The following is a 19,740-nucleotide window of genomic DNA, read 5'->3' as shown; positions in this document are numbered from 1 at the left end:
TAAAGGGGTGATGTTTCTAAGTCACAACAACTTGCTACTGAGGTTCCTCAAGGCATAGTACTTGGACCACTTCTCTTCTCCATCTACATGACATCTCCATCTACAAGTTTTAGAATGGCACATTGTTTGCTCTATCAACCATAGAAAGTAATTCAAAGCTGTGGTCATTAAGATCCATGAAAGAAACAAAAAGGGAGATTCCAGATTAAAGTCTATTTACAGTACAATTAAACATACAAATAAATGATAGTTTATATATTCTATTTAATGGATACTTTCTTGATAAGGGACTGTCTGAGTAAACAAGAAACAAAACATTATGAATCGGGGGAATTTATTATTTATTCAAATATTTGGGTCAATAATATGAACCCATACATCAGTGGTAATATTTGCACATAAAGGAAGGGTTACAAAGGGGGTAATTTCCATTTTTGGGTGAACTATCCCTTTAAAATCAAAAATAAAAATGCAGTGCAAGATGTTCAGCACATCCTCCACCAGAGGGAGACTTTACACCACAGGAGCCGTCTGGATGCCTCGCGGGGTCACAGAGGGCACTGGACTGATTTACAAATGAGTTAAATTAACACATTTAAGAAAACATTAATTCAACTTTAACAGGTTAATTCGCAAATTCCTAACACACACACATTCACAGAAAAGCATAAAGCAAAACAAAAAGACACAAGCAGATTTAATAAAGTCTACAGAAGCAATTGACTAGCTGTTTTACACATTTATAGACAGGAACAAGGCATGTTTGTACATTTAATTATTAAAGCTGGTTTTTCTCTTCGTAGTGTGTACATCTACAGCAAGTCAACCAGCAGTGCTTAAAACAAGAGAATGTGAAGCAGAAGTGACACTGTTTAAATAGATCAGGCTCTCCAGGACAAGGCGGAAAGAAAAACATGCCTCTTTTGTCAAAGCCAGACAAAGCCCCACAGACCTTAAAGTGGGCAATTCAAAATTCTGAAGAGTAAGTTTTCACAAAAAAAAAAAAAAAAAAAAAAAAAATAAAGATATAGGGGAAAAAGTTACCTAAGCCATTAGGTTCCTTCACAATAGCTCTGGTTGAAGTTGTGTCTCTTCTGATCTTCTCTCAGCTGGACTTCTCCTTTCCAGCCTTACTTCTCTGATCTCCAGTCATCCGAGAGGCTTCAGCCAGCCTGTGAGCCGTCAAAGTAGCCCTGGAATCAAACGCCACTTCATGCTCAGCTATGATCAAAGGAACACAGGTAAGGCAGCCACAGAGACACATACAATTGGCATCTAAAAAAGTAAGCGTCTACCCTCACACCCCTCCTGCTTTTTTATCTCCTGACACCAAGAGAAGAAACATGGAGCACACTGATCAGAATAAAGCAAAGTGATCAGGATTTGAAGATGTGGGGGGAAGTTTGTTCTCGCCAGAAACTTTTGGACAAAGGGAATTCTTGGATAGAGGTGAGTGTGCAGTGTAAAGGGACACTTAAAACGCTTCACAAGTTCTTTTTTGCTGCTTTGAACAATTTTTTCCTTGCTTAACATCCTCCAAAGAGAGATGCCTGTCTCCAGTCAAACATATCTTTCATTTCTTGACAAAATTACCACACACACATAAAATATATCGATGGGGCTAGTTGTCACAAGGGAAGTATCTCACTAACTATAAGGTTTTGATTCAAAGTAAAATGGTGTTTTCACTGGTTTTGTACTCTGGTTTCAAACACCTTGTTAAAACTTTATATATATATATATGTGTGTGTGTGTGTGTGTGTGTGTGTGTGTGTGTGTGTGTGTGTGTGTATGTGTGTGTGTGTATGTATGTATGTATGTATATATATATATATGTATATATATATATATATATATATATATATACACACACACACACACACACACACACACACACACACACACACACACACACACACACACACAGCCACTAAAACTAAAATTAAAAGTATATAAAAAAAACTACAACCTAAAGAAAAAGGTTGCACTTTGCTGCATATATCTAGTCCCTCAAAAATAAAAAAGAATTTTGAATTTTTTTTGATGCATTTTTTTTATCAGAGGATAATATCCAATAAATTATTCAATATAAAACCAATACAATGTTATAAAAATGCAAAAGTCTGTTTAGTCTGTAAGACATTTATAATATTACAAAATATTTCTGTTTTAAAATAAATTGTTCTTTTTGAATACAGTATTAATTAAAGAATTCTGAAAAAAGTATCAGTTAAAATATTAAGCAGCACGACTATTTTCAACATTATCAATAATAAGAAAATGTATTGAGCAGAAAGTCAGCATATTAGAATGATTTCTGAAGAATCATGTGGCACTAAAAACTGAAGTAATGGCTGCTGAAAATTCAACTTTGCATCACAGGAATAAATTACATTTTAAAATATATTAAAACAGAAAACTTAAATTGCAATAATAATACTGTTTTTACTGTATTTTGGTCAAATACATCAAGCCTTGTTGAGCATAAGAGACTTTTCTCAACATCAAAAGTTGTTCCAAACCCTAAGGACATTTCTAATATGACAACAAAGCTACGTCACATTATTAATGATGACTCATATGACATTTGAGTCATCACTATAGGCAAAATATTAACTAATATGGACACTATGTGGTTTAGTGTTCTCTCTCTGACAGACAGACGCACACAAAACAACACAATCAGAAAAATAACAATAGATAACAAATACTCAAAAATGACCACAAACAATTCACTGGTCGAGACATTAATATTTTTTTAAAACCAGAGATATGTCCACTCAACCATCTGGTGTCAGGACACAATCCACCATAAAATTTCCATTGGACATCAGAGGACAAACTGTGAAAAAAACATCACAAATTTATTCATGAGACCATACAATCTCTATCAGTTGTGATTTGTTCAATAAGTGAACACTTATGTTACTGTACACTGAACACGACAACAAGAAACAATTTGAAAGCTTTTTAATTATGGAACAACATTTTAGATTAAAAAATGAATAACATCTCACTTTCTAGGTTCAAGATGTTTGTCAAAACATCAGTGTAGAGACTTCCCATTTGCACCCGGTTCCATGGAGGGTAAAAAAAAAAAAAAAAAAAGAGGAAACAGATAAAGATTTATATTGGATCGAGTCTTGCTGATCTTGCTGGCCAACTGTAATAGCAAGAGATCAACCAACCGCTGACTTCACAGAAAATACACCTGCAGCCGACAATCACAGGTAATTTACATCTTTGATTAAACTTCATCTGCCATGCTCAATTACTATTCCACAAAGCCGGCTACTTCTGCAACGCTTTTACGATAAAGAAATATTACAGAGAAGTTTATGTCCAGTAACCAGGGATGTTTATGCATATGGTATTACATGTTATGAAAGACCAGAGCTATATTGTCTTATTTAAACAATATTTCTATAAATACAAACGTATTAACCAGATTTGCTAGTTTATCAAAGAAACACTTTCTGAAACAATAACAAATGTAGAACGAGAAACAAATCTAACAACTACATCTAAAGTGAGACACATCAAGGTTATATCAGTTTGTATAGCTGAAACTGTTTTGTCATTTTGTTGAAGATGTTTACTATAATTTTAATGTTACTTCATAAAAGCAAAAAGGTCCTTTTCTGAGTATAAATAAAATGTATACTAAAAGCAGTGGATGTAATTACTCCGAAAAGTACTAAAATGTCTCTGTTTATATATTTAAAAAATTACATTTATGCAATAGGCATATTCTTTTGTTCTTGTAGCTCAACTGGCATAGGTTTAATTTCCAAGGAATGCTTGAAATAATAAAATGTTTAGTTTGAATACTGATTTGGATAAAAGTGTTTGCCAAATGTAAAACTGAGATCTTTTGAGAGGGGTTTTCTGATTGTAGGTCTATCTGCTCTTGAGTAATGCATTTTCAGTACTCGAATTATGTTGGCAAAACTAGTGTCTACAGCAACAAAGTGACAAGGCAAAAAGGAAAACTATAAAAAACAAAAATGAAGAAGCGGCAGCCGCCACCACCACATTCTTTAATAAACTTCCACTTTTGGGTCTCATCACATACATTGTTAAAGATACAGGAAATTCCATCTATCATGGGATTTTTGCACCCATTTCTTGTTCGTACAGGATGTGGTTCATTGAGCACTTATTTTAGAGCGTGCCAATTACACGGACTGGGGGTGTTTGAATCGAGCACATGAGTGGCTTTCACAATCACAACACGAGGTATGACTTTGCAAAACCAGCACACTGATTTATATTTGGCAGTTAAAATAATTGTTCAATACCATTACCCATATAAGGGTAAGTGAAAAGCAAGTATAAAGACAGTGAAGCTCAATGGGCTAAACACACCCATGCAAAACAGCTTTTATCACTATGCACTGTTAAATTTCTATATGTGCAAATACATCCGGTTAAGCTTTAGATAAAATGATTACAAGTACCGGTAGTTGTATTAAGTAAGTTGTATTTATTTTGTACGATTTTTAATGCTGAAAAGTTGCACATTTATGCTATTGAGAATTATCACATGCATTTAAAGACAAAATGCGGATGGATTTCCAGTCTTGTTTTTTATTCTAATACAAATAAAAAGTAAATAGACAATTGAGTAATACTTATATAAATTATATAAATATGTAATATAAATGTATGTATACAGTTTATTTCATTTATACACCAGAAATTTTTTCTTCAGCTAAACTGTACCATACACCAGAATAAAAAAAAAAAAATTAATCAAGAAATAATAATAATAATTAATATTGTTCCCAACTTTAGGATATATATATATATCCTAAACATATACACACACACACACGCACACACATTACCGTTCAAAAGTTTGGGATCAGAATGACTTAATATTTTTTACAGGAGTTTCTTATGCTCATCAAGGCTGCATTTACAGTATTTGTTAAAAAATACAGGAAAAATGTAATATTGTGAAATATTGTTATGATGCAAAATAATAATTTTTCTATTTTAATATACATTAAAATCTAATTTATTCCTGTGATGCAAAGCTGAAATTTCAGCATCATTACTCCAGTCTTCAGTGACACATGATCCTTCAGAAATCATTCTAATATGCAGATTTATTATCAGTGCTGAAAACTGTTGTGCTGCTTAATATTTTTTTGGAACGTGTGACTTTTTTTCAGGATTCTTTGATGAATAAAAAGTAAAAAATAAGAGCGTTTATTTAAAATTTAAATATACACTATGGTTCAAAAGTACATTTTTATTCTTTCTTTTTCTGAAAGAAATTAAAACTTTTATTCAGCAAAGATGTGTTAAATTGTTAAGTGATAGCAAAGAATTATATTGTTAGAAAAGATTAATATTTTGAATAAATGCTGTTCTTTTTAACTTTTTGTTCTTTGTATATTCTATTATTGTAATAACATTTTACAAGATTCAGTTTTTTTTCTGTATTTTTGATCAAATAAATGCAGCCTTGATGAGCATAAGAGACTTCTCTAAAAAAACATTACAAAATCTTACTGATCCCAAACTTTTGAACAGTAGTGTGTGTATATATATTTATTTATTTATTTATTTTCTTTAGCTCAATGGCACCATACACCAGATAAAAAATAAAATAAAAAAACAAGAAATAATAATTTATAATATTTTTAATAACAAAAACACATTTCCTTTAGCCTCACTTTATGCTATACAAACAATAAAATATAAAAATAAAATAAAAATATTTAAAAAAGAAAAAATCACAAAACAAAGAATAACAGTAAATGACAAAAATTATATATTCATAAAGGTAAGCTGTTTTTAAGCCTAAAGAAGATAAAATAATAAAATAAATATGAGCATAAAAATAAAAAATAAATAAATAATAAAACATTTATAAATCGAGTTTTGGAAGCAGTAAAAACAATAAAAATAAAATACTTTCCCATATTTAGCTGTTTTCACCCTAAACAAGGCATTACATAATATTGCATGACAGTAGTTATATACATAAAGCAGAAGTGCAGGTTAGTATTAATTTTGTCAGCTATTTTCAATTTTAGTCTTAGTCATGTGTTAAATGACCTAGTTAGTTTTTAATCATACTTAGTCAACCTTATACTATTTAGTTTCAGTCGACTAAAAGTTTCAACATTTCAGTCTAGTTTTAGTCAAAGAAAACCTGATTTTTTTTAGTCTAGTTTTAGTCAATGAAAACTTGAAACTTTAGCAATAAGATTATTAATAATTACAACACACAAGGAAATATCAAAGACAGATGAGCAAGAGCAGAAGCCATCAAAAGATGAATGTCATTTATATGAAGAGAGAGAATGAGTGAGAAATCGAGAGCGGGAGATTCGCAGGTGTTGATCGGTGTCAGGTGGCACGCAGAGGTGATCTGAGACAGACAAGGTGAAAATAGAGAGGGAAAGATATCTAACATTTGAATGACAATGAGATAATGGATAAGAAAAAAAAACAAAAAAAAAAAACAGAGACACTAGGTGTGATGGGGAAAAATTAGGAAATGTATGCATACAGTTTGGAGGAAGAGAGATGGACTGAACTAATGCTATAGTTCTTTTGGCTTAAGCTCCAGATGAACCCTAAAATGTATCCACGTCCCATGTTTGCTGGTGTTTTACTTAAAAATGACTTTTGCAATGTTCTTTTTTTTTTCTTAGTTTACTATTATTTTGTGTATTAAAGGGTTATTTCACCTAAAAATGAAAATTAGGCTGTGTTTTACTCACCCCAGAGGCATCCTAGGTGTATATGACTTTGTTCTTTCAGTTGAATTCAGTCCAGTTATATTAAAAATTTTCTTTGATCTTTCAAGCTGTTTAATGCCACTCAGCGGTTGGTGCATGTACCAGTCCATAAAAAAAGGTTAAATAAATATATATATATATATATATATATATATATATATATATATATATATATATATATATATATATATATATATATATATATATATATATATACACATATATATGAATTTGTTTTGATCCTGATTTGTTTTCGAGTTTGATGTACAACCCGAATTCCGGAAAAGTTGGGACGTTTTTTAAATTGTAATAAAATGAAAACTAAAGGAATTTCAAATCACATGAGCCAATATTTTATTCACAATAGAACATAGATAACGTAGCAAATGTTTTAACTGAGAAATTTTACACTTTTATCCACTTAATTAGCTCATTTAAAATTTAATGCCTGCTACAGGTCTCAAAAAAGTTGGCACAGGGGCAACAAATGGCTAAAAAAGCAAGCAGTTTTGAAAAGATTCAGCTGGGAGAACATCTAGTGATTAATTAAGTTAATTGATATCAGGTCTGTAACATGATTAGCTATAAAAGCTTTGTCTTAGAGAAGCAGAGTCTCTCAGAAGTAAAGATGGGCAGAGGCTCTCCAATCTGTGAAAGACTGCGTAAAAAAATTGTGGAAAAATTTAAAAACAATGTTCCTCAACGTCAAATTGCAAAGGCTTTGCAAATCTCATCATCTACAGTGCATAACATCATCAAAAGATTCAGAGAAACTGGAGAAATCTCTGTGCGTAAGGGACAAGGCCGGAGACCTTTATTGGATGCCCGTGGTCTTCGGGCTCTCAGACGACACTGCATCACTCATCGGCATGATTGTGTCAATGACATTACTAAATGGGCCCAGGAATACTTTCAGAAACCACTGTCGGTAAACACAATCCGCCGTGCCATCAGCAGATGCCAACTAAAGCTCTATCATGCAAAAAGGAAGCCATATGTGAACATGGTCCAGAAGCGCCGTCGTGTCCTGTGGGCCAAGGCTCATTTAAAATGGACTATTTCAAAGTGGAATAGTGTTTTATGGTCAGACGAGTCCAAATTTGACATTCTTGTTGGAAATCACGGACGCCGTGTCCTCCGGGCTAAAGAGGAGGGAGACCTTCCAGCATGTTATCAGCGTTCAGTTCAAAAGCCAGCATCTCTGATGGTATGGGGGTGCATAAGTGCATACGGTATGGGCAGCTTGCATGTTTTGGAAGGCTCTGTGAATGCTGAAAGGTATATAAAGGTTTTAGAGCAACATATGCTTCCCTCCAAACAACGTCTATTTCAGGGAAGGCCTTGTTTATTTCAGCAGGACAATGCAAAACCACATACTGCAGCTATAACAACAGCATGGCTTCGTCGTAGAAGAGTCCGGGTGCTAACCTGGCCTGCCTGCAGTCCAGATCTTTCACCTTTAGAGAACATTTGGCGCATCATTAAACGAAAAATACGTCAAAGACGACCACGAACTCTTCAGCAGCTGGAAATCTGTATAAGGCAAGAATGGGACCAAATTCCAACAGCAAAACTCCAGCAACTCATAGCCTCAATGCCCAGACGTCTTCAAACTGTTTTGAAAAGAAAAGGAGATGCTACACCATGGTAAACATGCCCCGTCCCAACTATTTTGAGACCTGTAGCAGAAATCAAAATTGAAATGAGCTCATTTTGTGCATAAAATTGTAAACTTTCTCAGTTTAAACATTTGCTATGTTATCTATGTTCTATTGTGAATAAAATATTGGCTCATGTGATTTGAAAGTCTTTTAGTTTTCATTTTATTAAAATTTTAAAAACGTCCCAACTTTTCCGGAATTCGGGTTGTACTACAATACCACAATGTCCTCCAAAAATTACAATCTTAGTCCATGATGATGGAAAATCCTAAAGTTTATAATGATGTTTTGGTAGCACTTTATTTTACGTAATTCACATTTGTAAATGGTCAATTCAATACAGCATAGAATAAAGCAACAATAGCTTAAGCATCATGAAATACTAATATATATATATATATATATATATATATATATATATATATATATATATATATATATATATATATATATATATATATATATATATATTATATATAAATGAATATGAAAAATGATATGAAAAAATTAAGTATGATAAGACCTCTTTCAGAACAACTTGAAATGTAACAGAACTGATAAGGGATTTGTGCAAGACAGAGAGAGAGAGAGAGTGTCATGTGTTTGTGTTGAGAGGAAGTAGGGCATTGTGCTGAAGGACAGCGTGCCGTTGCTCACCTCTGATTCACACAACAGCGCTTGCTCAACATCTGACCATCGCCCACCCAGCTCTGAAAGGTCACCACCAACCCTGTTTGAGCCATGAGAAAGAGAGGTGTGGACAGATGTAGGATGATGTGCCTTTTAGCTTGAGATATACAATTAAAAGCTCTCATGACAATAACATTAACAATGGAAATAATACAGTATATAACAATATGGTAAATAAAAGTAATTAATATTGATTTAAAATTAATCATTTTAAAATATACTGTGATAATAATATTATATTATTAACATTATAATACATTAAGATTTAACTATATATATATATATATATATGTATTTTGATAATCATCATCACATCTTACTATATTATAGTATATATTAATGATATGATCTTGACATACTACTGTGATGTTTAAGAAATTGTTTAAAAAAAAACAGAAATGTGTCATTTAAAAAAAAAATGTGGTTGAAGATGTTTGCCTAATAGATTAGGTTTTATTGTGCAAGCAAAATAAAAACTGAAAGTTGTGCAAACTATCAGCCTTCTCAAGTTGTCAGCCATCATGCTGTCTACACAGTGACCTCATGTGGGAATCAGAGGACCTGCAGTTAAATCTGTAATACACTGGGTTCATCTCCGACATTCAAGTCTTAATACCTTCATCCAGCTCAGATAAGTTCATAAAGGGCAGGAATCTAACATCTAGGAATTCACATTCCAGACTTGATATTACTTAATAACAGGGAGGGAGTCTGAATTGCCTTGTGGAGGGGAGGCGGTTTTGGTGCTCTTATGAGCAGTGCTATCATGACAGCGTGGTGATGAAGGAGCTCTCCACGGCCGGCGATGGCTGAAGAGCCCTCAAGAACAAGTCCACCCACCCTGAGTCCGTCTCACTACAGCGTCTCTGAGGCCCACAAAGCAGCTCTCATATCACACGACTAGCGTCTGGCACGAGCGAGGGTTCAGACACAAGTGAGGCTAGGCTCACCTCGTCCAATCAGTGAAAGCAGAGGGGTTCGTGGAAAGGAGAGGCGCTGCTCAACCTTGGCCAATCAGAGATGACATTGAATGTTTGCTCTCTCCCTGGCCTGTGGCTCTCGGGTTTGACCGAGACTCCATGTGTGAGATGAGACCGACTCAAGAGGAGCGCTGGCTAGACAGACACAAACACAAGCGTCTACTTCCCTGTCTGGTGCTTTTGGGAAAAGCTGCTAATATTGTATCTTCTGTATCTGAACTATATGTGACAACGTTCATAATAAGAGCAACTTCCCCAAATAGGGTGCACAAGAAAACATAATGCATTATAAAATTGACTTAAAGTTTTGGAGATTTTGAGATATTTAATAGATTTAGAGAAATTTTCCATTAAATTATTTGCTAACCAATGGATCTTCTATAGTGAATGGGTGCTAAAAGCTGAATGAGAGTCCAAACAGCTGATAAATATTTCTTGGGGGGGTGAACGGTTCCTTTAATGGAAAGGACTTCACTGTTTACACATAAATCTTAGGGCCCCACCAACAAGAAGGGACATCACATAAAAAAAATAAAAAACGATTGCCTTTATGAGATGCCCTCACTTATGTAGTGAACCTGAGTGTGAATAAAAAAAACGCGGGTTCATCAGGTGTGGGGAATGCAAACAGTGCCTTTACATGCCAGCTTAGTGGGTATTCCTAACAGGATTACAACAGAGATAGACGACTGAGATTGGGTCTTAACTGTCCAGACAGGCTTTATTACAGCTGCCAGATTCAACTAAATAAACTGTGATGAATGGAAATGTGTCCCATCATATAAAACTGAGCTTTATGTTTTATCCAATAAATTAAAAGATCTGATGAGTATTTGAAAATGAACTTCATTGTAGCACTATAGCCTAGCTACAACAGCTTTGGTTTGAGAGAGTGTTTTAGATGCATCGCTCCATCTCTAAGCCTGTCCTTTATTCAGACCCAGTGTCTCAGGTCCTGAGCACAGGCAGAAGCACCACAGCCCTGCGTTTGACATCTGAGGAGAGCCAGCGAGAGCTGAAAAATGGAGAATTAGCAGTGAAAAGAGCAAATAAATAGGTGCTTATACTTGAAAAGCCTGTAACAAAGCCTTTTGAGGACCTGAGAGACGACATGAGAAAGAAAAAAGGAGAGAGAAGGAACAAGTGTTTTGTCACTCAGCCTGGAGCTGGTGGAGGTGCAAAGCGCCACACAGTGCTGTTTCTGAGGGAGAGCTTTTAATGAAGCCAAGAGGGAAAGGAGAGCTCATCAGACTGAGACACATCCTCTGACAGATCTCTCTTTTATCTCACACACCGATTTTATATCGCATACATTCACATTTACATACTCTAAAGCTCTTCCTCTAGACTTTTTAACCAAAGCAGTGCAGGATTTATACTCCTGTGAGGGCATTTTGCACTGATATGCATTTCACCTGAGGCTACAATTCCTATAGTTCCTTGTCTCCACCTAAGCAACCAGCTAACCAATGACCCATAAGCCTGAAGGGTTTTACTATACACTGTAAATCACTAGTTAAAGCATTCCAGTGTCTCGTTGACCTCATCTTGACCCTTGTGACATCTAAAAATGACCCCTCTTCAAATCAACAACACTAACAGGGGAAATGCCACATTTATCATCTAAAAGTCAATATTTAGTGGTGTTGACCCATGCAAAACGTGTCATCATGTTGCTTACTGGCTAGAGTTACACCCATGATATTCTGTTCCCTAGATACGACTTGGGTACTTTATTTAATACATTTTATTTTGCTTTGTTTTATCATCCAAAGGACATAAATCTTAAGTGCAAAACACCTGATCACTTGTATGATTTGTACGAGCAAAATGCACAAAAATAATTGCTTTAGCAAAGCACCAGAAAACAAAAAACATAAATCAACATGAACAATATGATAAGAATACCAAATGCAACTGGTTGCCATTTAGCACGACAATCCATTTGCCAGCATACCCCTTGCATCCCGATGAATGTCAAATATAGGGTTTTAGTGTTCAGTAAATTGTAGAAAATGGCTTGGATTTCTAACCTCTGAATGTGTCAAACATTGCCTGCAGACATAGAGGACTGTGACAAAAGCCCTGGTTTAGTGTCATTACCTTCCCTCATTATAGTATTAGCTCTATAAAATGCCCCTGTTGTTTGGGAGGAATACTTACTCCGCTCATAATGGAGAGGCTTACGCACAAATAGTGGACACCCAATGTGGACACAAACCCAAGTGAAGCATAGACAAGGACAATTGTCTCAAATATAGGAAGCTAAAAGCTGCTCTGTCCCTGGAATGCTGACAGATGGACAGGAACATTCTTTAGCAGCATTTCGGTCCTGAAATCAGCATCTCCGAACCCGACTGGTGTCTAGGATCGCATATTCTACTGTTCGGCAATACTGACAGGAAGAGGGAAATAATGAGGGAATACAGACAGAGAGAAGGCAATTTAACATCACTTGCACCATGCATGGAAGTAGAGAGGTGTGGGCAAAAAAGGAGGAAGACTTGCCAATTACATTGTGCTCAACCTCCTGCTCCTCCATTATGGAGCTCTTTCCTTTCACAGTGCTGTCTGGCTCTCAGCGTGGCCTCTCTGATTGTGTGAGATCCTCAAGCCGCATAACTACATCATACCTACATATTGTAAAATACTGAATATTTGAAATTAAAGAACGCAGAAGAGTCAAACTGTAAGGAAGAATCATTCCTTGCATAAGCACTGTGGTCAAACATGGATAGCGAACAGCTGTTAAAATGTATCATTTGAAGTGTAGCTACATCAGGATGAGAGAGACAGATAGTCAAATAAATAGACAGACACCGACAGACAGATAGATATGAGACAGACACGTCAATTTACACATAGTAGGAAGGGTAGATGGATAGACAGACTAATAAATGTTGAGTCTATTAAATGGACTTTAGTTTGGCGAACTAGTTTTCCCAGACTTCCAGCTCTCTGTAATTCTCCCTGCAGTCATCCCTGTGTCCGTCAAGTTTATTAGTCCCTCATCATGCAGGAGAAACGGCCTAAATAACACATTGTCCTGCAGACAAGACATGTTCTTATTAGCCCGTTACGTCTGAGATCTCAGAGTGGCATCTGCATCCATCAGAGCTGGTCATGCCACAGTCTCAGAACAATGTCCTCTCCTCAGGACCAGTATGGGATCAGCGCTGAAGAACAACAGGCTACTTGCAGCCATTTTCAAGCACTGTGCAAAGCTTCTTTACATCATCACAGATCAAAAAATATTCACACAAAGACTGAAACAATCAGAACAACTGATAATAAAGAAAAAAATTGAAAAAATGTCAATTAATTGATTAGAAAATTATACATCACGCAGTACAATGTCAACATGTTTTCCAAGCCAATAATTTACACTTGGTATTGATGTTATTCTGTAAATAACACTTACAGTACAGTATAGTAATTACAGTAATGTTAATTATTAAGTTACATAGTAGACACTGAAAAGGCCAATTAGCTCAAATGTTTTTTTTATACTAAAATCACTGATTGAGTGTGACAGTTGAACTGAGAGACTATACATGCAGCACGCTGCCACGCATTACTTCAGCTCTGTTTCAGTCGTCTCATGCAGAGTTGCCTTGAGTCTAAACAAAAACGTATTGCAAAATACAATCACAAGCTGAAAGAAATACTGAAATCCCTCAAATGGGATTTCAAATGAACCTTAGGAACAGAGTCCACTGGCTTATTTCAATTAATTTTGAACGTCTTCTGAAGGGATTCTGACATACAGGTCACTGATTTATTCAAGATGCAAATCGAAGCAAGAGTTTTGAAAGTGGCTAAATTTGAATGGAAAGTGTATTGAATGATACATTAAAATAAAAGTCAATAAATAAGTGTAGATACAGTGACATATTACATTTCACAGCTCGCTCATCTCTCGTGTTGTGTTTTCACTGTGCAGCCATAGGAATCCGCAATGTTCCAACCATTCTCCGGTGTTCAATCAGAACCTGCTAATAATGTAGCAAACCAGCTGAACCAATGGGTCCCGGGGCCCTCGTTCTCCTCTTGCCCCTACTTCTACAACACCAGTTTGAACTCGGGCCCTTACCACAGCAGTCAGCCCTCCGCCTGGCCTTGGACTCAATGGGAGGTAAGCAAAATCTCTAACACATCATTTAGTTTTTGCTTGATGGCATCTAAAGGAATAGTTTGTTTCTACTTCAGAATAGATTTGAAGAAATCAGTGGATTCTCTGCAGTGAATGGGTGCCGTCAATCTGCTGATAAAGGGTCTGTAGGAAGTGTTATTACAGACTCATATTTTGGACAGAAGCAACAGTTTAAGTTTAAAATGCCTGGATGGATTTTTTGTTTTTGTACAAACACAGCTTTTCACTTCGCAAGACATTATCTCTCAGACCGGAGTCGTGTGGATAATTGTGATGTTTTTATCAGCTTTTTGGACTCTCATTCTGACGGCACCCATTCACCCATGTGCACTGCTTAATGTCTCCTAATCTGTTCCACTGAATTAAACTCATCTACTTTTTTAGGAAAATTTCATTTTTGGGTCAAGTATACCTTGAAATAGTGAAAACGGAACATTATGTTGCTGTGTTAATCAGTTATGACATGTATGTGAATTTTATAATAGTTTTTTTTTTTTTTTACATTACTTCATTAGATTGTGATTTTATTTTAATAAATTAAGCCCATGATTAATATTAGCTTTAAGTACACATAATAATATATATATATATACAAGTATGTCTTTTCAATGATAGGGTGGCAACCAATGTGCCATATAAAGCGTGAAATGAACAAAAAAATTTAGTTCCAATTAAATTCATATAAACAATTCTTAGATACCAGGAATACATAATACAATTAGCAGCACTTGTATGGTATAATTAACGTGTGAAATGCATTGTACAAAATCAGTGTCTTTTTTCCCCTTTCTGCCGCATTGATACTTAACCCTATAATGTGATTATAGACGCATGCCTACGTCTGCACATTTGAGCCAGAAACCACCCAAACAGCCCGTTGTGTCCCAGGACTCATTTGTCTGGAATTCTGATGCTGTGGATTTGCCGGTGGTTTTGTTTCAGAGCGTAATTCCACACTATGTGCTGACAGAACAAAGACTTCTGTTACTGTAATCACACTAGTCACATTTGACAAGTGTTTATTTTGACTAAAAAGCAAAAGGTCCTGAACTGGGGTGTGAGTTTGTTTCTATATATGATCAGTCCTTCTCTTCTCATTCTTTATTTTTTATGATTTAATTGAATTTATTGATGCTTGCTTTTGAATAGCTCAGGAGATTAACTGTGTTTTCAGTTATGCTTTATAATGAATCAACAAAACTATCAACTTTGTCTCAGACATACAGACACTAAAAAGTTTACATACTGATATACAGTAATAGAGCTATAATATAAATTAATATTTCTGTTCTATTGAATATATACACACACACACACACACACACACACACACACACACACACACACACACACACACGCATTTGTAACAAAAAAATAATTTGTGATTTGTGATCACTTTTCAATGAGTTATGATCTGCTTAAATTGATCAGTCAGAAGAAAAACACACTTCAGCTGCACTTTTAAAAACTGTCAGGAGAAAGCTAGAAATCAGGTTTTAAGATGGAAAAGCAAAGCAACAGTCAGTTTTAGGGGGTGGAAAGGGAATAGAAGAGGCTGGAGCACATCAAAGCTGCCTTGTGTTTGCTCTGGTCCACAAGAGGCCTTTCATGTGTTCAAGTGTGTGTGTGTGCATCTAGGTTTTCGTGTGGGGCTGTGTATTTCAAACACTTGCAGCACTACCTGTGTTTGGACGAAAGAGGCTCGTCTCTCTGAAGCATGCTGTCCCTTGAGGTTACGGCCGACGTACACACACACTTTCACTCAAGAAGACACAGATCTATAACTGTGTATCTACATGCCCCCCAACTATGAGGTTTATCCTGAGTGTGTCAGAGGCAGGTCATGGAGCCGAGGGGTTATGGGAAGATGTATTTTAGGGAGACGGAGCTGTGGGGGGTGCTGTTTGGATCCTGACTGACTGACTAATAGGACCAAAGCAGAAAGAGACCACCCACCCCGTATGGCTCAGATCCAAACTCCTGGACTCGAAGTGACAGATCATATCTGTGAAAGGCACAATTAAAATGCTCGAAACAGCAGATGACTGGAAACTGTGCTAAATACAACCATCAACATGTATGGCCCTGTAAATGGCTGTCAAAAACGATCACGAAATATCATAAATGGTTTAAAGTGGGCAGAAAAAAAAATGAAAAATTCACCCTATTTTCTAAACGCATGCTATTGTGAACGATTTATCAGCACATGATTCTTTTTCTTTTTTTGATTTTTTGAATCATTGTGATCAATAAAACCCAATGGAGAGTCCCTGCCAGGGTTATTACCTTTAACTAAAGAAAAATAGAAAAAAAGATAAAAAACACCTTTTCATTACTTTAAATATACATTAACTGAAATAATATGTATAAATACTGTTTAGCTAGTTGCCAAGCAAAAATTTCTAAAAAAAAACAAACCTTATAAAAAATAATTATCTTAAATGAACTATTAAAAAAAAAGAAAACTATGTAGGCATTTAAATAAAATTAAGGGTCTGTTGTGAGCGCGTTCACAACACTGCAGTGACGCTGCTGACGTGTCATATTTGTTATTGGGCGCACCAGAAAACACATAAGCAGCAAGAGAAGACAAGAGAGCAAGAGAGAAATATTCTGATTAAACATTGCTTAAGTAAAGATATGTAAGATATAACCCGATTTTTGACCTCATATCTTCAATTTTTAGGTGCATATAACTGCATCACTCAGTCATCCTACATCATGTTCGTCAGGAACTGCATGTAATATAAGATGATCTACAGGTGCAGTGTGTTAAATGCATTAATAATTTAAATGTGTCATTATCCAAAATAATCCAACAAATTAATGGACAAATAATTAAACAAATGAATGGTTTATTTTGATAGCCCTAATCATATTATATATTGTATAAGAACATTATAAAACAATAAAATATATATTATTTAATATATAAAGACTATACATTTGAATGATTATAAAGATTGTATTAATTACGTGTTACACACATGCCGTGTTACACCCAAAAAATTGCCCGAATACCAGATGTTCTGGCATCAAATGAAAGAAGTGATCGGTCATTTTATCACAAGCTTCATTCTTGCCCTAACGAAGATGGCAACTGAAGTCCTGGCATGTGGAAGCCACATTAACAAGCAAGCGTACTCTCCTTTATAAGATTAATGCAGTACATGTAGCAGGTGTCTGCCAAAATTCCTGTCTTATTTAAACCGCCCGGCCCATACCAGCCCTGTAATCCTATTAGGCCTAATTGAGTGAAGTCGGGAGTCTTTTTCAGTTAAACCAAGTTCATACACTAATAGGATTCAAAAGAAAAAGTTTCAGTGCATGGAATATATGCTAGTGTGGGCTTGTAGCCTTGAGCGGGGCAGAGTGTTGTCCCCCCAGGGCACTTGTAGGGCCTGATCTGGCTAGAAGGCTAGATGTCCTGTTAAGAAGGGTGGGGGGGCTCTATTTAGGTGTGCATGGATTATTAAAAGCAGTAAAGGTTTTTCTTTTTACATTTTCAATTTAAAGAAAATCCCAGCAATAGAATAAAACTTCAAAATGTGTTTGTGCTTGAGCACAAATGTGAGCAGGAGATCATTTCTTAATGGGTGAATCTGACAAAAACATGCAGATCACATTTCAAACTCTACTGTACTGTGCTACAGATAAAAAAAATAAATAGAAATAAAAAGAGTAGTTTTTTTTAATCAGACAAATAGATCTACCACCATGACGCATAAACAGTTTTAATATTTTCATTTTACGATTTGGTTCACTTTACAGTACTGATTTCTGGCATTTTGACAGTATGGGAGGACATGCGCAATTTTCTTTTGTGAAAAAAAAAAATCACGATTTTTAAAACTGGTTCTGGTAGAGCAATTTGCACCCCCCCACCCCCCAATCTCACACATACAGGACTGTTCAAAACACAGCATTTTAAAACTTTAATAGAAGCTTTACACTAGGTGCATGAAAAGGTCTATAATAATAATAATAATAAATATTTATAATAGTTAACAATATAATTGTTGTAGCAATAATAATTTAAATGATAGTTTCAATAACTAATAATAATATAAATTAGTGATAATTATTATTAACGATCAAAACATTATTATAAAAGTACAAACATTAAGCTGTTGGTTAATTTATGGAAGGTGATTATAAAACAGTGCCATATTTGTCAGTTGTTATGAGACGGATCTTGCACGTGATTTTCCACTACTGCTTTGATCGTATTGATTAACCGGTAATAAGCAAGACAACTAGACTCTTCAAAGATACTATCTGTCTGTCCTGACTGACCTTTGGCTTCTGATCAGAGTGATAGTCCATGTCTGCGTTTGATGGGGAAACATGTATCAAACAGGGCCACTGTGGCCCTTAATATGGTGTATCACCAGGGGCCCTCGCAAAACCCCCAGGCCAACATCTCAGAATCACAGCTCGGCCACACTGATTAGTTGCTGGCGTCTTTGGGACAAAATGACTGAAAGAAACACAGGAGTTCGTCTCCAGGGTGTACAAGGTCTTTGTGAGTATAACAGACCATGAAGATAATAAAATAAAATAAAATAAGGAAAATGATTATGTAAATGATTAAACTGTGGGATCAGTTAAATAAAACCTATAAGTGGTGATAAATCTTCCAATTTCAGCTACGTACATCAAAAGCAGGAAAGTGGCTAGTATTAGCTAGAAGACAGCCAATGCTTCCTATAGGATGTCAGATAAAAGCCAATCAAGATCAGAGGAGAACGTCATTAGCATTTCCTAATCTTATTCAGATTACTCGATTTCCCCCATTGAGGAAAGTTAATCTCTAGAATAATATTTCTTTTGTTTTCTAAATCCCTGAGGAATCCTCTCTGTTGTCAATGAGTGGATTTCTCCACAGGCTTTTTATTGCAGTAAATAAATCCATTTGCTTACATCTAATTTACAAAGGTCATACTGAAGATGAGAGAAACTAGGATCTGGATGCCATACTAATTATTTAGCGTGAACTATCCTATGAAGAAAGGCCTTTTTTATAGCTATAACAGGAGTGAAATCATTCTAATATATGTGATCCATTGGCTCACACTGTGGATATCCCACGCAGTTGCAGGGCTTTACAAAAAAAAACACAAAAAATTGGAATATAGAGGCAGCCTTGAATGAAGGGCCTTATTTTATAAATGAATATGCAGCTCTGTTGTAGTGCTTTGTTTTCATTCCTGAGTTAATGTAATCCTGGGTTATCTGCATTTCTGGGTCAACCCCGCTATTTACTCATTTGATAAGCACCTTTCAAAATTTCAAAAGCAATTTGGTGCTATTTACCAGTGATTTGCATGTTTAGACCAAAAAAATACAACTGCCCTCAAAGAACAGTTTTACTAATTCTTAAAATCCCTTGAATTTGCACATTAATGATGGAAATGTATATTTAAATTATTCAGTTGTCCTTTATGATTTAGGTGTGAGAAAATCAGATTTTTTTTACTCAAATCATTCCAAAA

General features: G+C 35.3%; 1 protein-coding gene and 1 long non-coding RNA gene across 3 annotated transcripts in view; both read left to right on the top strand.

Annotated features, from left to right (window-relative positions):
* The first annotated feature begins 807 nt into the window (after positions 1-807).
* Positions 808-3,200, top strand: LOC132098742 (uncharacterized). Its single transcript, XR_009422967.1, has 4 exons — positions 808-982; positions 1,110-1,241; positions 1,335-1,449; positions 3,025-3,200. It is a non-coding gene; the product is annotated as an uncharacterized LOC132098742 (long non-coding RNA).
* An 18-nt stretch (positions 3,201-3,218) lies between these two features.
* The window catches only part of LOC132098741 (transcription factor EC-like), a 38,683-nt gene continuing 22,161 nt past the window's right edge, over positions 3,219-19,740 (top strand). For both annotated transcript variants that reach the window (XM_059504895.1, XM_059504894.1), the window contains exons 1-2: positions 3,219-3,230; positions 14,036-14,227. In XM_059504895.1, the coding sequence (XP_059360878.1) occupies positions 14,051-14,227 (177 nt within the window). In that variant the 5' untranslated portion in view covers positions 3,219-3,230; positions 14,036-14,050. The remainder of the gene's footprint in view (positions 3,231-14,035; positions 14,228-19,740) is intronic.

The sequence above is a fragment of the Carassius carassius genome, chromosome 22 (assembly GCF_963082965.1).
Source record: "Carassius carassius chromosome 22, fCarCar2.1, whole genome shotgun sequence".
NCBI lineage: Eukaryota > Metazoa > Chordata > Actinopteri > Cypriniformes > Cyprinidae > Carassius > Carassius carassius.
Note: the sequence above shows the minus strand (reverse complement) of the source record. Positions and strands in the feature narration are given on the sequence as shown.